Genomic DNA, 20,557 nt, shown 5'->3' with positions numbered 1-20,557 from the left:
ACTTGACAAAGGCTGTTGAATCATCATTAGTATACATTAATAAATTTAAAGACACCTAATAGTTTAAAGCACAGGTGCGGGAGAAGAATTTTACGAAATTTGTATTTTACCATTTTAATGTTTTTAAGTTTTCTTTTGATGGCATTTTATTATTAATAAAAACAAGTTTGTTTTAAAGAAGTTGTATATATTATTGTACCTAATGTCATGTAAATTGTAGTTCTTAATGAAAATAACAGTATTGTTAATATTAATATTATGTTTTATAACATTCTTGAATTTATTTATTTAAGTAAAATATTAGGCCTACTTAAAATGAGTATTCATTTATCGTTCTTAAAATAAATTTTTAAGGATTTATATTTTATAGAATTCTTGTTTCAAGCAATTTTTTTCCCAATATAAGTAAGAATTTACGAATTTTAATTTGATAGAATTCTTGTTTCAAGCAATACTTTTCTTAAAATAAGTAAACATTTACTGGTTTTTATTTGATAGACTTCTTGTTTACTTATTTTTAAAAACGTTTTGCTTGTAACAAGAATTCTACAAATAAAACAAATATTATTATACTGTTTTGTAGGTGTGTCTAATTGAATTGAATTCCTGACAAATTGTGTCTAAAAGACTAAATCCTTATATCGATAGAAGATGCCTTTTGTAAGTCTTTCCTCATCAAAGCATATTGATAAAACTCAACATATCAAGAAACTCAACAGTTCTTTTCAGAACTAATATACGTTGTGTATCGTAAACTTTATATCAAAGGGTGTAAACACAACCCATTATTTTGATATATGTGAAACATTTCCTACGTGGAAACGTCTTACAATATTGTCTTCTTCCTCAAACGAAATACTAGAAGGAAATCGAAATTTTGAGGAAAGCTGAATTTTGATGAAGAAGATCAGCAGGGAGATCTGTCTTATCTGCAGAATACTATGTATATGTGTGTGTCAGGTGATGAAAGAGGTCGAGAGTATGATAACTTTTATGCGAATGCAACGGTGGCAGAAAATCGAAACTGGTTAATGGAAAGTGACGCAGAGGTGATGTCTTCTTTAAATGCAACATTAACATCATGCAATGAAGCATTGCTGATCGAGAAAGTGATGGCTGTTTAGTTGAAGATGGTTGTGTTACAGCAATGATTGTATATTTCTGTATCATTTCAATTTACACTGCTTTTATATTTGCTGTCTACAGTAGTAGTCGTTATACTGTACATGAGGATACTACAGATTGGATTCGTATTCTTAGTTACTCGGTTTCAATAGTAATGATGATAGGCCTATACATTCTGCGAAAAAAAGAGACTATGGCATGAGTTAGACCTTATCCGATGTCTTCGAAAACACGACTTCCACTGAACGTTAGCCACTTCTGCAATACCATCCGTCAAGAGAAATTAGCAACCAAGCGTCTTCCGATCATAAGTGTTTATATATTTGGTATTTGCAATGTAGTTCTATCAATGACATACATCGTAGTTAATAGTAGATGTGTGGCTTTACTTTCTAAAAACACATCGAAATATCGACAAATTATCTTTATAGTATCAAACTGTATGCAGGTGCTATTTGCGATTTTTCATGTCAAGTTGTTCAAAAGTTTCAGAAGTTCTTGTTTCAAGAACTGCTCTTTATTTTAATATGCATTCATCTTAACTATGACTGCAAATATTCTCAGCTTGAGAAAGAAGTTGTATTGCACTTGAAATAAACCCTGAATATGTCAGGAACTGAAACGTTTAAATCCGTTAATTAAAAATTCTGGCGATTTATGGTTCTACAACCAAATATTTGTACATACTTCTATTCAAACATTACTGAGAATATTCTCCGACCATTTTCCAAAAAGTATAACATTTTGGCTGTAAGTATTTTACTACACTATTTGACGTGTTTCTATTTTGATAATACAACGAATATAGAAATCTATCAATCAGGTAACAGAGCACATGCTACAACAATATCAAATGAAACCTTAAATCACGTACAGTCTATGCAAAGAAGCTCTCTTTACAATCGATGTTTTTGGATCGTATTGATAATAGCTGTGGTACTTTTATGCATCGCTACCATAATATATGACCATGGAGTCTCCATGGTATGACAGAGTTAAATTATATAATCAAACGCAATGTGTTTACTGCTATACAATTATATACAAATATACAAATATTCATACTTATAATTTACATGTGTACCATGCTCATAGCTACTGTACTTGGCAATAAGTACCTTACTCAAAATTGACACAGATTCTATAAGTCGCTGAACCGAATTGAAATACTAATTTTGTTCTCTCTAATCGGAGCATTTTTTATTGAGCGGTTGTGACTTCATATCAGCAAGTGGTAATTTAATAATTGATTTTCGGTATTTCACAGAAACAATTGAAAAGGATACATCAGAAATTAGCCATTACATAGCGAGACAGATTGGTCTAATGCTATTGGCAGTTATAAATCCAGTTTACAGACAAAACTCATCATAAAATTTCGAATATCCAGGATTTTCAGTGAGCACGCCAAGGATATTAGGCCTATTAATCGCTGCTTGATTTATCTAATGATTGCCAATGCACTTCACTGGCTGGGTGATACATGAGTTTATCCGGATACTGAAATGTACTCATCTAAGGTTGTGTTTATGAACATTTAAAGTATCTGGATATGCCAGAGGTCTCTCCTGACAAGGCTAAATCAAAATTCTCCCTACTGTTTACAGACTTGAGACAAATGATGTACTTTTCGGAAAATCTATTGCCGTTGTTAACATAACATTCTTTCCACTGGCAACGTTTTATCGATTTATTACTGCAGATTTGTTCTATCAAGCCAACAAGTTTTTAAGGTATTGAATCGTTAGCCACTGTAGGCCTATATAATGACCTCCTTGAGGTATAGGCCTACTGCAATCAGGGAGTTCAAAACTCCCTGCTGCAATGTTTATATGAATCGGGTGCAATTTCAAACTAAACATTTAACTGAACCTTTTATGTATAATGATAATGTATTTTATGTATAATGATAATATTTGAAGAAATTTAAATAATACTACTGATTTTTGGTTGAAGCCGAAAAATGACGGAAAGCCGGAAATATTATTTGTTAGTTTCTATTACACCAGTATGATCGGTAATATCTAGATAATTGTACCACCTCGTCTATCTATTACGTTATGCAATGATAACAGTATGCCTACACAGTATATTCCATGCACATGTTTGCAGTTTATAAATGCCTACATTTTGTCCTGAAATCGTAACAGAAAAACGCCTATAGTACTATTTCACTGTCTATACGAAATCCGGTAATCAAAATTACCACAAGTATGGAAAATCGCTGGGGAAATTCTCTAAATGTTCCGTATACGTCACTGAAAAGCTTACTGTTTAAATTATTTGTGACAACAGATCCACACGAACACGAAGACCTGTGTCTTAATGTCATTTTATTCAATAATAATTCAATTTCAATTCATTTCCACAATATTATAAAATACATGATATACACAATGACATAATGTTAAACTAATCTGTTAATAAATGAAATTGCAGATAAATACAATAAAAAGTAGTTCAATCATGTGGGGGGAGAGTCATATAAGTCAGAAAGACTTTAAGTTTGACCCACCCCAAGATATAACATTAAATACGAAAAAACAAAATTACAAACAAAGCTACGATTTCTATTTTCGATCTTAACTAGTCTTATAAAATATATATTTAACGTTCATCATATCTAGAAAGTAAATAGTTATTGTATACTAATTTAAATTTGAAGTTTTAATATCTACATGGATTCCATAATTTAGCTCCATGGTATTTAATAGAGTTCTTGATCAAATTATTTGTACATTTAGTTAAAAGATAATCATTTGAATTGCGTGTATTATGACCATGACTGTCTTTCATAAAGTAGTTATTAAATGATTTGGGAGTTTATTTTTTTCGTATTTGTATATAAACAAGGGAGATTGCAGACTATTGATATCAAATATATTTAATGTTTTATATTTAGAAAAAAGTGCTTGGGCTAGATAAGTTGATTTAGAACAAATAGGCCTATGAAGCGCTTTTTCTGTAATTTAAAGAGATTGTCCAACTTTGTTGTTTCCGTATTAGTCAATGGGCATTGTAACAGTTCTCTATAACAATTAGTTACAATACCACAAACATGGAAGAACTATGGTATTATAAAATGAAAAAAGAATATTTGTTGGTAAAATTACCCCCATATTCATTGACACCACACATATTTTAGAAATTGCTGCTTCCTGTTCATTTTGGTGTCAATTGTGATTCCAAGAAAATGTTGTTTTTCTTTAATCAAAAGATTATCAATTTTGATTTTTAAATTATTATTTCCTCGACGTGTCTTCAGTCACTTGCGAAATATAAAAAAATATAAAAATAAATATCCATATTCAACGATAGTTTATTAGTCTTGAACCAATCTGAGACATACAGTAATTCCCTGTTAAGTGTTTCAAAAAGTGTATTAATATTTTTATGGAAAAAACATATTTGTATCATCAGCACATAGGCCTAATATATAATTTAATAACTCAGATATCATTTACATGGTAGTACCCCGCAGTTTACAGGCAAGTACTGTAAGTAAATTAAAATATGTAAACTGTTTTCTATCGTAAAGATAATTTGATAATACTAGAAGAGAGAGTCCTCTAATGCCATAATGTTCAAGTTTATATATTTTTAAATAATGGTATGATTAATAGTGTCGAAGGCTTTCGATAAATCTATAAAGACTCCAACGGTGTGTTTTTTTAGATTTAGCAGAGAAGATTTTGTTGCAGATATCTAGTAATGCTAGGTCAGTTGAATGTTCTTTACGAAAACCATATCATTAGTGTTTAAAAAATCAATGAGCCTATTATATAGATTAACGATGTCCGATCCGACGATAGTTAGAAATAATGTGGCATCTTTTTTATAAATAGGGATAATTTTAGCTATTTTAAGTGCTGTAGGAAAAATTCCAGTAAAAATGGATACGTTAAAAATATGACAAAGTGGTCGGACTATAAATGGTGCTATCTGTAATATAAAGTGAAACAAAAATATCAACATGAGTACAATATTTATATTTTTAAATGGTAATGTGTCTTCCGGAAATAAACTTTAACGAACATTATTGGAGAACCCGGACATTGATCCCGGTCGGTACCTCTCACATGCAAAGCGAGCGCTCTACCATCTGAGCTAGTTCCCATCTATACAATTACATGAATTAGCTATTTTGTTACTGTTCATATTGTCACCAGTATTGTTGCAATAAAATATACACATTAGTTTAAAATCTCATGAAAAATGTAACAGTACCGGAAATAAACTTTACCCAACACTATTGGAGAACACGTGCATTGATCCCGGTTCCTTTCACATGCAAAGCGAGCGCTCTACCATCTGAGCTAGTTCCCCATCTATACAATTACATGAATCCAGTAGCTATTTTGTTACTGTGCATATTGTCACCAGTATTGTTGCGATAAAATATATAAATTAGTTTAAAATCTCAGGAAAAATATAACAGTACCGGAAATAAACTTTAACCAACATTATTGGAGAACCCGGGCATTGATCTCGGTACCTCAAACATGCTAAGCGAGCGCTCTACCATCTGAGCTAGTTCCCCGTATGTAGAATTACAAGAAATCAGTAACTATTTTATTACTGTTCATATTGTCACCAGTATTGTTGCGGTAAAATATATATAGTAGTTAAAAATCTCAGCCAAAAATGTAACAATACCGGAAATAAACTTTAACCAACATTATTGGAGAACCCGGGCATTGATCCCGGTTACTCTCACATGCTAAGCGAGCGCTCTACCATCTGAGCTAGATCCCCATCTATATTGCACGAAACAAGTAGATATTTTATTACTGTTCATATTGTCACTTGTATTGTTGCGATAAAATATATACAGTAGTTTAAAATCTCAGGAAAAAATGTAACAGTACCGGAAATAAACTTTGCCCAAAATTATTTTGGGAACCCGGGCATTGATCCCGGTACCTCTCACATGCAATGCGAGCGCTCTACCATCTGAGCTAGATCCCCATCTATATTGCACGAAACAAGTAGATATTTTATTACTGTTCATATTGTCACTTGTATTGTTGCGATAAAATATATACAGTAGTTTAAAATCTCAGGAAAAAATGTAACAGTACCGGAAATAAACTTTAACGAACATTATTGGAGAACCCGGGCATTGATCCCTGTACATCTCACATGCTAAGCGAGCGCTCTACCATCTGAGCTAGTTCCCCATCTATACAATTACACGAATCCAGTAGATATTTTTTTACTGTTCATATTGTCACCAGTATTGTGGCGACAAAATATATATAGTAGTCTAAAATCTCAGCAAAAAATGTAACAGTACCGGTATTAAACTTTAACCAAAATTATTGGAGAACCCGGGCATTGATCCCGGTACCTCTCACATGCTAAGCGAGCGCTCTACCATCTGAGCTAGTTCCCCATCTATACAATTACACAAATCCAGTAGATATGTTGTTACTATTCGTATTGTCACCAGTATTGTTGCGATAAAATATATATAGTAGTTTAAAATCTTAGCAAAAATTGTAACAGTACCGGTAATAAACTTTGACCATAATTTTTGGAGAACCCGGGCATTGATCCCGGTAACTCTCATATGCGAAGCGAGCGCTCTATCATCTGAGCTAGTTCCCCATCTATACAATTACACGAATCCAGTAGAGATTTTATTACTGTTTATATTGTGACCAGTATTGTTGTGATAAAATGTATTCAGTAGTTCAAAATCTTAGTAAAACAAGCACGAATGTGCAATACTCGGGGTACAGCGAAAGAAGCTGTAATGACGTCATAAGACCGGATGTAACGTCACATACACATCAATAACCGCGCTACCAAATACGGCTATACGGTATCATCTTCGAGACGTGATATGGCTGCATCCGGTTTGAAATTAAAAAATCCGGCTCTATAGCTTTGAGGACATGTCCCTGTAGTATATTCATGCTAAATCCGAGCTCAATACTACAACGAATAAGGGAGGAGTAGTACTTTATAAATCGCACTTTTTGCTCAATAGTGTCCGGATGGAAGAAGAAGAGGAAAAGATGAGAGAGTCCTAGACTCAGGTACACCGAGTAATAAAACGAGATATACTCTATATCATATTAAGTATACAGTATATTTCACCATAAAGTGAAAGAAAAATAGGTTTCGCCAGGGCTCGAACCGGGACCTTCTGCGTGTTAAGCAGACTTGACAACCACTACACTACGAAACCTCTTACACTAAAAATGTGGGTTACAGATAGTTTTTTAATCCATTTAATTTACAAATAAATATGGTAATAAGCACAAACCAAAATAAACATGTGTAAAAGTGATAATTATACCGATTACACAAAATAAGTATTTAAAAAAATAATAAAAATAAGATATACTGTGTATAATTATCATATTGCGTATACAGTACTTTTCACCATAAAGTTTTTAAAAAAAAAGGTTCCGACCGGGCTCGAACCAGGTACCTCCTGCGTGTTAAGAAAACGTGATAACCACTACGCCAAGAAGCCGCATATAACTACCTTACGCTGTGTGGTGTGTCACACATTGTGGCTTCTTAATTAAACAAATTAATTAACAAACGAGGAGAAAATGAGTAAGTCCTAGACTCGGGTACCCCGAGTAAAAAAGCACGAATGTGCAATACTCGGGATACAGAGAAAGAAGCTGTATATAGACGTATACAGTTAAAGTTAAAGAAAAATAGGTTTCGCCAGGGCTCTAACCGGGACCTTCTGCGTGTTAAGCAGACTTGACAATCACTACACTACGAAACCCACTTACACTAAAAATGTGGGTTACAGAAAGTTTTTTAATCCATTTAAATTACAAATAAATATGGTAATAAGCACAAAGAAAAATAAACATGTGTAAAAGTGATAATTACCGATTACAAAAAATAAGTATTTAAAAAAATAATAAAAATAAGATATACTGTGTATAATTATCATATTGCGTATACAGTACTTTTCACCATAAAGTTTAAAAAAAAAAGGTTTCGTCCGGGCTCGAACCAGGTACCTTCTGCGTGTTAAGCAAACGTGATAACCACTACGCCACGAAGCCGCATATAACCATATAACTACATAACGCTGTGGTGTGTGTCACACATTGTGGCTTCCTAATTAATCAAATTAATTAACAAAAAATTAAAAATCCGGCTCTATAGCTTTGAGGACATGTCCCTGTAGTATATTCATGCCAAATCCCAGCTCAATACTACAACTAATAATGGAGGAGTAGTACTTTAAAAACCGCACTTTTTACTCAATAGTGTCCAGATGGTGGAGGAGAAAATGAGTAAGTCCTAGACTCGGGTACCCCGAGTAAAAATAACAGTACCGGTAACAAATTTAGACCAACATTATTGGAGAACCCGGACATTGATCCCGGTACCTCTCACATGCTAAGCGAGCGCTCTACCATCTCAGCTAGTTCCCCATCTATATATAAATTTACGTAAGGGCAAAAATCGGTAAATCGCGCGTTATTTCTAGAATGTTTACTCGATGGTATATACAGTTGGTTCGTACTTTTGGTACTGATTTTAACCACCTGATGTAACCCTGTTTACTAATTAAATTGAGTTCGATAATTAGTTATTGACGATTAAAACGAATTTAGGTTCAACGATTTGCCCCAAATAGGGGTGTTTTCTGATCGTGGTATACACTGTCTAATGGATGTTCATCTTGAAAAATACCCGCCACAAAAAAATGCGAGGAGGCTTCGCATTTTCCTATCTCCTCCTACGATAATTGTTTTTAATAGCTGAAAACTGGTTGAACAGCTAGAGTACAGCATCATAATGTTGAAGACAGGCCGATTTTCTTTAAAAAATACTATTTTGATACATTTAATATACGATTATACAAATGTATTGATTTGTGATGAATGGAACATTCCAAATTATTTGGTTTAACCATAGAGGTATAGATTTAGATTTATGGGCCCCCTTGGAGAATAAACATAAATAGTATTGCAATGCTGTACAATACTGTTAAGGTATTAACCACTTTTTGATCGCAATTTGAATCGCAAATTTCTTACTGTGAGTGTTGGTACTGTTAGATATAATGTAAACAAATATACAAATAAACTTTATTACTGTGAGTGTGGGTAGGCCCTACTGTTAGATTATAAACATATAATATACAAATAAATAAACGTTATTACTGACAGTTGCTTCTCAACGTTTGTATTAATTAATAATTTAAAAATATATAAACGTACGTAGTGGTGTATCGTTACATGTACTTTACTATTTCAATCGACTATGACAGTAAGAGTTTTAACAAAGTATTAAATCGTAAATGTTTTACTGTATTTAGTGGTATATTATTTATAGGCCTATAAAACATTAAAAACAATATTTCGTTACTAAGTGGATAAGAATATATTTTAAAATGTTTCCTCTTTGTACCTATCTTCTTCCCCCATCCCTCAACCCTTAATGTTACATACAAAATACAAATTGGGTTTGTTTAAATGAGTCCAAATATAAAAATTTGACTCATTTTGTTTCTCTCTCGGAAGTAATTCCCAGGGTGCTAATTTTAGCTGACTACATAAATCATCGTGTATATTTATTCGTTTCTGTAAACGACAATGTATTGTAGTCCTGCAGTACGTTCATTTGAAATCTCCATTTTTTTCTCGCTGGAAAATACTGTGTATTCGAGAACCATCTGTGGGCACGACCTAGATGGTACGCGAGCGAAGCGAGCGTGCCATCTAGTCTATACAATTACACGAAACCAGTAGATATATGCTATTACTGTTCATATTGTGACAGGTTTTGTTGTGATAAAATATATACAGTAGTTTAAAGTCTCGATAAAAAAATGTAACATTGCCGATGTAAGATTGAACATTGTCCGGTGTTTAAAAGTGTCCACCGGACAATTTTCAGCATTGAATAGTGTAACACCAGCTGTTGAAAATGGTTGCAACCACCCTGGCAGTTGTCATCGGGTGTATTCGTTTTCATCGGTAACAAAGTAGGTCCCTCGACTGTCACATCACCTTTATCCTGTAACAATTAGGCTTTAGGGTATAAGTAATTCGGTCTATTTAGAATACGGTAATGGAGTATTGTAGCAGTCAAACGATGTCCAAAGCTGGAAGTATCCTAGGCTCGAAGTAAATAAACTATACGGAGTTTAGAAACCACATATCCACACGAAGCGCGTACGTACGTGCGCAGTGTAAGGGTAATAAGCTAGGCTAGTTCAGGACAATAATATATAAAACGGTACAATAATTGAAACACGATAACATACAGTAACACGTAGTAAAATATGTAAAGTTAAAACGCTAAATATCAAAATGTAATAGTGCTAATAATTAGGACAACTAATTATTATCGTAAAACTTGTATTAAAACTCGCAATGGTTTGCTCATAAAAATGTCGATGTCTTCTCGTTGAAAACTTGACGCAGAGAGAGAGAGATCGCTCGTTGCGCGTTCGCTATATATTTACAACAGCAATTTGCATAACTTTACGCGTTGAGCGCACACACGCAAATATGTGTGTGAAGTTCCTACATAGCTCCCCCCTAGCTCTTTGCCGCTAGGTGAGAGCGATAGAAAAAAAAAGTTCATAAAGTTAGTAAAAAGTATTCAGGTACAGTCATGCTCATTGAATTTTTGTGGCCAATGTACGTGTCGTCCAGAGCGAGTTTGGCGGGGTGGCGACGGTGCGATTGCAATGTGCGTCTCTGTCGTATGATGTTGCTGCCTGACTAGGTCCGTAGAATTAGTTTGATCCGTATCTAAGTAAGCCGGTTTCAGTCTATCGAGACTTACTGTGTCCTGTTTTCCTGCAAGTTGTACAACGAAAAATTTGTCGCTCCTGCTAACAACTTTAAACGGGCCATTGTAAGGGCACTGTAGAGGCTTGCGGACTTTATCACAGCGAATGAAAACGTGTGTACACTTAGCTAAATCTGTATGTACGTGTACCTTACGAGAATTGTGTCGCGTCGGTGTTGGACGTATGTTTTGCATAATGCGCTGCAGTCGATGAATATAGTTACTAGGGTCCAAGTCAGCATTAGTGGAAGAAGGCGTAACAAACTGCCCTGGCAAACGTAACGTGGTGCCGAAAACTAATTCTGCTGACGATAGCCCCAAGTCTTCCTTGACAACCGTGCGAAGACCAAGAAGTACTAGCGGTAAAGCATCTGACCATAGCTGAGGGTCGTCGAGGGCTTTAAGCGAACCTTTGAGTTGGCGATGGAACCTTTCTACTAATCCATTGGCTATTGGGTGGTATGATGTTGTGTGTATGCGTTTCGTACCCAGTAAGTTCACTAGCGCATTAAACAGTGATGATTCAAACTGGCTGCCACGATCGGTAGTAATGGTCGATGGTGCCCCAAACATGGACACCCATTTACAAACGAAAGCTTTAGCGACGGTTGCTGCCGAAATATCGGGAATAGGTATGGCTTCTGCCCATCTCGTAAAACGGTCAATGCATGTCAATAGGTAGCTGTTGCCATCAGACGGTGGAAGCGGACCAACAAGGTCGATGTGGACATGATCGAAACGCGCGTCTGGTGTGGCAAAAGTTCCCAACGGTGTAATAGTGTGGCGATGTACTTTTGCCTTTTGACACTGAACACAACACCTCGCCCAGTTACGTACGTCTCGATTCATGCTAGGCCAAACGTATCGAGTACTCACTAACTTCAATGTAGCCCTAATTCCAGGATGAGATAGTGAATGTAACGAATCGAAAACGGCCCTGCGCAACTCCTTAGGGACGAAAGGTCGAGGAGTGCCGTACTTATGTCACATACGATAGTTCCATCACTGGTGGCTATTGGTGCGTCATGTAAATCAAAAGTTGACTCCTGCAAATGACGAAGTAACTCCTCATCATTCTTCTGCTGCTCGGCCATGACTGTGAAGTCAATGACATCTGACGACTTCGCAGTAAGGACAGGTGTGTTAAAGGTGTTAAGATTGATGCGAGATAATGCGTCTGCAACTTCGTTTTGCGAACCCTTAACGTGTCGGACATCGGTGGTAAATTGTGAGATGTAATCTAGGTGACGAATCTCTCGAGGTGAGTAGCGGTCCGAGCTTGCTTTCAGTGCAAATGTGAGCGGTTTGTGGTCTGTGAGGATGAAAAATTCCCTTGCTTCAAGTAAATGACGAAAATGTCGGATAGCAAGGTAAGCGGCAAACAGTTCTCGTCCGAATGTGCTGTACCTTGTTTCAGCTGGATTCATTCTGCGCGAGAAGAATGCGATAGGATGCCAGACGTCTTTTACCATCTGTTGTAGCACACCACCAACCGCAAAGTTAGATGCATCAACCATTAAACATAATGTGGCGGATGAATCGGAATGTTCCAGATAAGTTGCCTCTGCAAGTGCTACCTTAACAGCCTCAAAGGCCGTAATCGCCGTCGGTGGTAATGTAATTGATTTTTTAGGTTTACCTGCCAGTAAATCAGTCAACGGATGAACTATATCTGAACATTGAGGAATAAAACGCCTGTAGAAGTTGATTAATCCTAAGAATTCACGCAGCTTACGGACTGTGTCGGGTACAGGAAATGTTTCGATAGCTTCTATCTTGGAACGTAGTGGTCGGATACCCATGTCATCGATATGATGTCCCAGAAATGTCAAAGACGAAACTCCCCATTCACATTTGACAGGATTAACTACAATACCAAATTCTTCAAGACGGTCGAACAACAACCTGAGGTGAATTTCATGTTCTTGTTCATCATTGCTGGCTATGAGAAGATCGTCGATGTATGCGTATACAAAATCCAAACCACGTAAAACTTTATCGATGAACCGCTGGAATGTCTGTGCTGCGTTTCTAAGTCCAAACGGCATTCTTAAAAATTCGAACATCCCAAATGGTGTCGTTATTGCGGTTTTCGGCACATCTTCTGGTGCAACAGGTATCTGGTGATAGGCTCGTACCAGGTCAATCTTAGAGAAAACTTTCTTTCCCTGAAGCGTAGCTGTGAAATCGTGAATATGAGGGATTGGATATCTATCCGGAACTGTAGCATTATTGAGGGCTCTGTAGTCTCCACATGGTCTCCAATCACCTTCTGTTTGCTTCGCAACCATGTGAAGCGGCGAAGACCAGCAACTTTTTGACGGTTGAATAATGCCCAGCTGAAGCATACGGTCGAACTCAGCTCGTGCGATTTTCAGTTTCTGTGGAGCCAATCTCCGAGGTCGGGCAGCGATCGATGGACCTTTGGTAGTTATACGATGAGTGACATCATGCTTTAGTTTGGCCTCTTTGAAACTCGGACGTGTAATTTTAGGAAAATATTTGCCAAGTATTGATTCATAACGTGAATCAATCACAGGTCGAGGCAAAACAGGACTAAGCGAGCAGAGCTTAGATGCAGTACCTTGCACACTTAAATTAGTAGTAGAATCAATTAACTTGCGGTGTTTAACATCGACTAACAAACCAAAATGTTGCAGAAAGTCTGCGCCGACAATTGCTGAGGGAACATCGGCTATAGTAAACACCCATCTGCATGTCCGTCTAAAACCAAAATCAAGTGTTAAAGATCGTTCACCATAGGTGTTGATTTGAGAGTTGTTAACTGCTTGCAAAACAAAATCACTTTTTCGCTGTTGACGGTCTTGTTTTGTTGCAGGAAGGACGCTAATCTCGGCTCCTGTATCTACTAAAAACTTTAGTCCAGTATCTCTATCATAAATGTGAAATAAGCGACTATCAGAAACGGTGCCGGACGAATTCGTCGCAGTTATTCGCCGGCTTTGGAGTTTTCCGAAGTTGGGAAACTGCATGGCGACCTGCACCTACGTGCTGCCTTGCCAAACCGGGTGTGATAACAGCACTGCTCTGAGTCATTTTCATTGGTTTGTGTTCGTTTAGCACTGGAAGAACGGTTCCGATTTCGGCATCTGCTCCTGCTCTTATCCCGATGTTGATCGTTCGCCAAGGATGATACCATTGCGGTCAACTTGTTAATTTCAGCTCGTAGCGTTTGAATTTCGTTTCGGTCGGCGTTAGCACTTGTCGGGTTAGAGATTGCGGCTACTCTGGGTTGGCTGGGAGACACCTCTAAAATTCTGTCGGCTAATTCCGCTATCTGAGCGACGGTAACGTTTCCGCCTGTTGCGGCTAAAATCAGTTGCACGTTATTGGGCAATCGCTGAATGAACAACTGTTTCAAGATCGAATCCTCTAATGTGCGGCTGCCTAACAACTGATACATTTTGCGCAATAGTTGTGTTGGTTTTCTGTCACCCAATTCCTCCGTAGTGAGCAGTTGGTGCAACCGTTTCTTCTCCGAATCGGAGGTCCGCTTAATTAACTCTTCCTTTAACTTGCTGTATGGACCCTCAGCAGGAGGAGCTAAGAGCAGTTCACGTACCTCCTGGACGATCGAAGGCTGTAACGACGCCACGATATAGGCAAATTTCGTAGCTTCCGTGGTAATATTGCGAGTTGCGAACTGCGCTTCCACTTGGGCAAACCATATCGCGGGATCGTTAGCCCAAAATGGTGGTAGCTTGAGGGTAAATGCCGCTAAAGGTAATGCGCGTTGCGTGGCGACTGGTTCCCCAGCATTACCTCCCGCTTGATCCACAGCAACTGCTGCTTCGGCTGGAGGAGGATCTTCCATTTTCGCCTCAAAAAATTAATAATTGTTTTAGGCCTACCTTATAATTAAAAGTAAATTGTGTAACAGAAATGTTTTCAAAAATAGTTGTACGTAGTACTATATATATAGTACGATCAATGCTGTTTGCTGCCTCGTATACAGGATAGGCTTAGATAGGCCGAGTATCGCTAATAATACAAATGTTACATACAAGAAGTACAGCCTACAGATGAATACTCCACTACTAGTCCATACGAATCACGTCGGGGTCACCACTTTAGGGTATAAGTAATTCGGTCTTTACTTACCCTATTTAGAATACGGTAATGGAGTATTGTAGCAGTCAAACGATGTCCAAAGCTGGAAGTATCCTAGGCTCGAAGTAAATAAACTATACGGAGTGTAGAAACCACATATCCACACGAAGCGCGTACGTACGTGCGCAGTGTAAGGTTAATAGGCTAGGCTAGTTCAGGACAATAATATATACAACGGTACAATAATTGAAACACGATAACATACAGTAACACGTAGTAAAATATGTAAAGTTAAACGCTAAATATCAAAATGTAATAGTGCTAATAATTAGGACAACTAATTATTATCGTAAAACTTGTATTAAAACTCGCAATGGTTTGCTCATAAAAATGTCGATGTCTTCTCGTTGAAAACTTGACGCAGAGAGAGAGAGATCGCTCGTTGCGCGTTCGCTATATATTTACAACAGCAATTTGCATAACTTTACGCGTTGAGCGCACACACGCAAATGTGTGTGAAGTTCCTACAAGGCCACTGGACATTCAACTCCCATTAGGGTATTTATAATTCCTTAGAATATCAACTTGAATCACTTGAGTCGATCCAAATAAATATTATTATTATTGTTAGGCCTATATCAGGAGAAATAGTCTAATCAAATTATTATTATACAGATATTGACTGCTTAGAGGTTAAATATAAGATTTGACATCCCCGAGGGAATGATATTAATAGTAATATATTCCCCGAGAACTTAATATCATTCCCGAGGGGATGTCAAATCTTATATTTAACCGATATAAAAGGCAATATCTGTTATATTATATAGCCAAGAACAAGTCTGCTGGGTTGGGTGAAGCTAGGCTAGCTAGGCCTCCTTATAAGTTATAGTATTTGTATTGTATTTAAAACAAGCCTGCCTAGACACCTTACCTTGCGAAGAATAATATACAGATAATTACTAATTAATGATTCCTTGGCAATAAAATATTCACTTAGGCCTAGGTCGTTTAAATTAACAGAAGAATTTCCATCAATAAGCCTATTAATAATAATATTATAATCAGGTAGGCCGAATAAACAATTCGTCTTCTTCTCGATCTTCGAGGAGAGCCGAATCACCGGTTGTTCAGCGCGTACTAGTTACTAGGTTACTACCGTGAGTATTGACCAATCATAAACGGTGTTTCATCACATTTAGGGTGGACTTATAACAAATGAGGGCGCTATGTATGCATAGCTTAAATAGTTTAGAAGATTAATTTCTTCAAGCAAATTCCGTGGCCCAGCGGATGAAGCGTTGTCTTGCGATGGAGTGACAATTCCACCCGAGTTTAAGATCGAGTAGATGACTTTTGTTTATTTATCGGCAAACTCGAGTGTTGCACACAAAAATTACACAGTCAATATCATCGTACTCGAGAATTTATATGATTAATGACAGGGGACACGATTATTACGCGAAAATTACACAGTCAATCAGGGGCGCAGACAGTGGGGGGGGGGTCACGGGGTCCTGACCCCCCCCCCTTTTTTTTAGAAAAAATAAATAAAAACATGAGACAACAATACAGATCAAATCATCCTGGAGATACTGTGGAAGACTACTACCGAGCAGTATTACCAAATCAACTTCTTGATTACAAACCGAGTTAAAACCCTGTTTTTCTGCCGATAACAGGCAATGCTTTAAAATATTTGGCGTAGCACCCGAGTCTATAGTGAAGTGTAATGTTGAAGAAGTCTTCAAGGAACTTGAATTTGGTACGATGATCTGCCAAGACACGAACATCTTCATTCCGAGCTTCAGTGATGGAAGCGACTGTGTAAAATTAGCGGATCCAAATGTGTTCCCGAATGTGCGTGCACTTCTTCTAATCGCGTAGGCCTATGCCCGTAACGTCTGCTGAAGCTGAGCGGAGTTTTTCGACTTTATGGAGAAGGAAAACCTGTTTGGGAAATCACATGTCTTATGAGCAGCTTTCGGGATTGTGCCTCATGAACATACACTTTAACATGAACATTAATACAGAGAATGTCATTCGCGAATTCTGTCTCCAAGCCAAGAAGAATGTTCCAAACTTATGTTTAAAGATGCATCACACGATGTCAAGAGCGCCGTTATAGTAACTAACCTAAAATGTATGATAATAATTTAGAAGTTAGTTATTACAATTATGTATACTAGATGGTACGCTCGCTTCGCTCGCGTACCATCTAGGTCGTGCCCACAGATGGTTCTCGAATACATAATAATTTCAGCGTTAAAAAACTGGCGATTTCAAATGTACGTACAATAATACGTTTACAGGAACGAATAAATAGACACTGATTTATGTACTCAACTAAAATTAGCACCCTGAGAATTACTTCCGGAAAGATAAACTTGTCACAAAATGAGACCAATTGTTTAAGTCAAATTTAAACAAACTTAATTTGTGTTTTGTATGTAACATTAGGGGTGAGGGATGGGGAAGAGGATGGGTGCAAAGAGGAACAATCTTTAAATATATTAAATATATTCTTTATCCATTTAGTAACGAAATATTAATTGTTTTCATGTTTTACAAATAATATATCACTAAACACAGTAAAACATTGCTATATGTAATACTTTGTTGAAACTATCACCGTCCTAGTCGATTGAAATAGTACAGTACATGTAACGATACATCACTACGACGTGTATGTTTATATAATGTATGTAAAACAATTTGTGAAAACCACCTCTATTCGGGGAAAATCATAAAATCGATTTAAAATCGAATAAAAATTAAATTATCTAACTCAACTTTATTAGTAGGCGTAATGGTTTTCAATTGTTTCTTAGAGCCAATTCATACTTAAGTTGGTTACCCTACCCACCAAAGTTGTTCTGCGTTTAGGGGATGTGATGCACCGTAGGCCTATCCTCTACTGGCTTTACAATGCTACTCATGCCAGTGAGGGAAGGGTGATGATGTAGGTGGTTTAAATGCAATAATAAAAATTTGTACATAATATACGGCGACTGAAAACGCTAGCTCATTATCCGTTAAAAAAAAATTATATCCAACCTCTGCAGCACAGATTGAAAAAAAAATGGATCGAATTTCTGTTATGAGTATACAGTACTTGCCTTTACGACGCCTGAGGGAATAGACACTTGTGGAACAGAGATTGGAATGTTCCATTCATCGCAAATCAATACATTTGTATAAACGTATATTAAATCTATCAATAGTATTTTTTAAAGAAAAGCGGCCTGTCTTCAACATTATGATGCTGTACTCAAGCTGTTCAACCGGTTTTCAGCCATTAAAAACAATTATCGTAGAAGGAGATAGGAAAATGCGAAGCATCCTCGTATTATTGTCTGTGGGTATTTTTCAATACGGACATCCATTGGACAGTGTATACCACGATCGAAAAACACCCCTATTTAGGGCAAATCGTTGAACCTAAATTCGTTTTAATTGTCAATAACTAATTATCTAACTCAATTTAATTAGTAAACAGGGTTACATCAGGTGGTTAAAATCAGTACCGAGATTCTAACCAACTTTATATACCATCGAGTAAACATTCTAGAAGTAACGCGGGATTTACCGAATTTTGCCCTTACGTAAATTTATATATAGAAGCTATCACCTCCTATACTATACATTCGAACAAAATAGGTATATTTTTAAACAAAATGTTGTATGTACTGGGTATGATAAGCGTCTCACATACACATGGAGCCAAGGTAGCTTCTTGGACTTGCACAGTGTATGAACTCTAACCTTACGGTTCTCATTTAATAATATCACTCCCTCCATGCTATCATTCTAATTTCTTTTTTCAAACTTTTGCATCTCTACGTTCATTTCATGCAACTTTTGTATTGGTGAAAAGGGAGGAATTCAAATAATTCCTCCTCTGAGTTTACAGCCTCTCTACACAAATCAACAAACAAGCAAGAAAAAAAGTGTTTGTCTGTGGCAGCCTGGAATATAAAAATGTTCTGTAATGAAAATGAGAGTTGTTTTTTGTTTTCTTTGTTTCAGTTTATTAGTGTTAACATTGTCATATTTGTGTGTGCGTAAACCGATTCAAATGATCTAGATTGCCCTAGACCGCCAAAGCTTCCAGGGGCCCCCTGGCCCCCAGCCCATGGTTGCTCGCTTCGCTCGCAAAATACTCACATATTGGTTGACCCCCCCTTTAATTCTTTGCTGGCTGCGCCCCTGTCAATATCATCGTTCTCGAGGATATATACGATTTACGATCCTCGCAGCGGTAGTCATGTGATGCAGTTTCAACCAATCACGTTCGCGTATTTACATAGGCTATGTAATAATATAATAATATAATGGACGCTAATTTGAGGTGTCTTTAAGTTAAGTGATCTTAACTTACCAGTACCAGTACAGTTAATTGTTTTTTATCACATTTAAAAAAACTATTATTATTCTTGTCTTTACTCATACCAAATAATATAATGGTCGCTAATTGGAGGTATCTTTAAGTAAAGTGATCTAGACGGGATTATAATATAGAATGAGTTTGCTTAAAGATGTAGGCCTATTGTCCCTTTGTCAAATTCCAAAAAAAAAAAAGATTTCGAAATAAAGTGGGTCATTTTGAAGGGGAAGTATCATAATAGTTATTCATTTTCACCAAAAATAAGTCGGAAAAAAAATCATTTAATAAATTCGTAAAGCATTTTAATTTTAGACAAACAGCTCCCTCACAATATGATAACAATGATGCGTTTATTAACAACGCGACTCTAAAATAACCGTGGGGAATTCCCTCTATATTATTATGATGTATACGCGGGACGACTGTATCCGGTTATTTGTCGATCGTACTGGCTCTACCTTACAAATACTACAACACCCAACCAAAGAATATATATCACAAGAATGAGTAATCCGCGATTTTCCCTGTAACAGTAATATTGTCCGTGTGGTAGGGCGCCGCCATAAGTGTGGATGTATCTGGGATGTATACAACTTTTTGTGACGGTTTCAATAATCAAAGGCTAGACCACCGGTAGTATTTTCATGATAAAAAATGTTATCAACTACATGCCAACATCATGTTAAATACTATTTGGATATTTAATTGTTCGTTTTATGCAATTTATTTAGTAAAATCTGCCGTATAAACAGTTTGCTTTATCAACCGGGCGCTACGATAGCGTGACCGGGCGTGTTGGTGTTTACGCGTTTTCACGAACGATAGTTTAATAATATTCCTATATTTAACTTGTTTCTGGTAAAACAAATAAATGTTAATGATATTTAACATTTTGTCCTATTAATAACATGTATTTTATACTAATTTATATCATAAAAACAATACTTAATTTACCGGGCGTAGAGTAGTACACGGCAATGGTAAAGAATAGGCCGTGCTGAGTAACGATTCATTGATTTTTGGTGTTGCTCAGCCGCGTAACAAGGGGGTCTTGTCAGGGGGGGCAAAGAGGGGAAAATCCTTCCAGACACCAAGTACTTGAGCCACAGCCCCCCCATGGTGGGGGCTGTGGCGAAGCGAATTTTGGTAAATGACACCCCTAGATCGTCGGAAATGGTACTC

The 20,557-nt window shown here is 36.7% G+C and overlaps 1 protein-coding gene and 1 non-coding gene across 2 annotated transcripts; both read right to left on the bottom strand.

The window, feature by feature from the left end:
• Positions 1 to 6,447: 6,447 nt before the first annotated feature.
• On the bottom strand, positions 6,448 to 6,520 carry Trnaa-agc (transfer RNA alanine (anticodon AGC)). Its single transcript has one exon. It is a non-coding gene; the product is annotated as a tRNA-Ala (tRNA).
• Positions 6,521 to 13,960: 7,440 nt separating this feature from the next.
• LOC140047591 (uncharacterized) lies at positions 13,961 to 15,245 on the bottom strand (the record flags this gene model as incomplete). Its single annotated transcript, XM_072092625.1, has 2 exons — positions 15,040 to 15,245; positions 13,961 to 14,758 (listed from the first exon to the last, which is right to left on the bottom strand). A coding segment is annotated over exon 2 (792 nt), but the record flags the coding sequence as incomplete, so codon positions are not given.
• Positions 15,246 to 20,557: the final 5,312 nt, after the last annotated feature.

This window comes from Antedon mediterranea, chromosome 4 (genome assembly GCF_964355755.1).
Source record: "Antedon mediterranea chromosome 4, ecAntMedi1.1, whole genome shotgun sequence".
Taxonomy (NCBI): Eukaryota; Metazoa; Echinodermata; class Crinoidea; order Comatulida; family Antedonidae; genus Antedon; species Antedon mediterranea.
The sequence above is the reverse complement of the archived record's forward strand: the minus strand, read 5'-3'. Positions and strand labels throughout refer to the sequence as shown.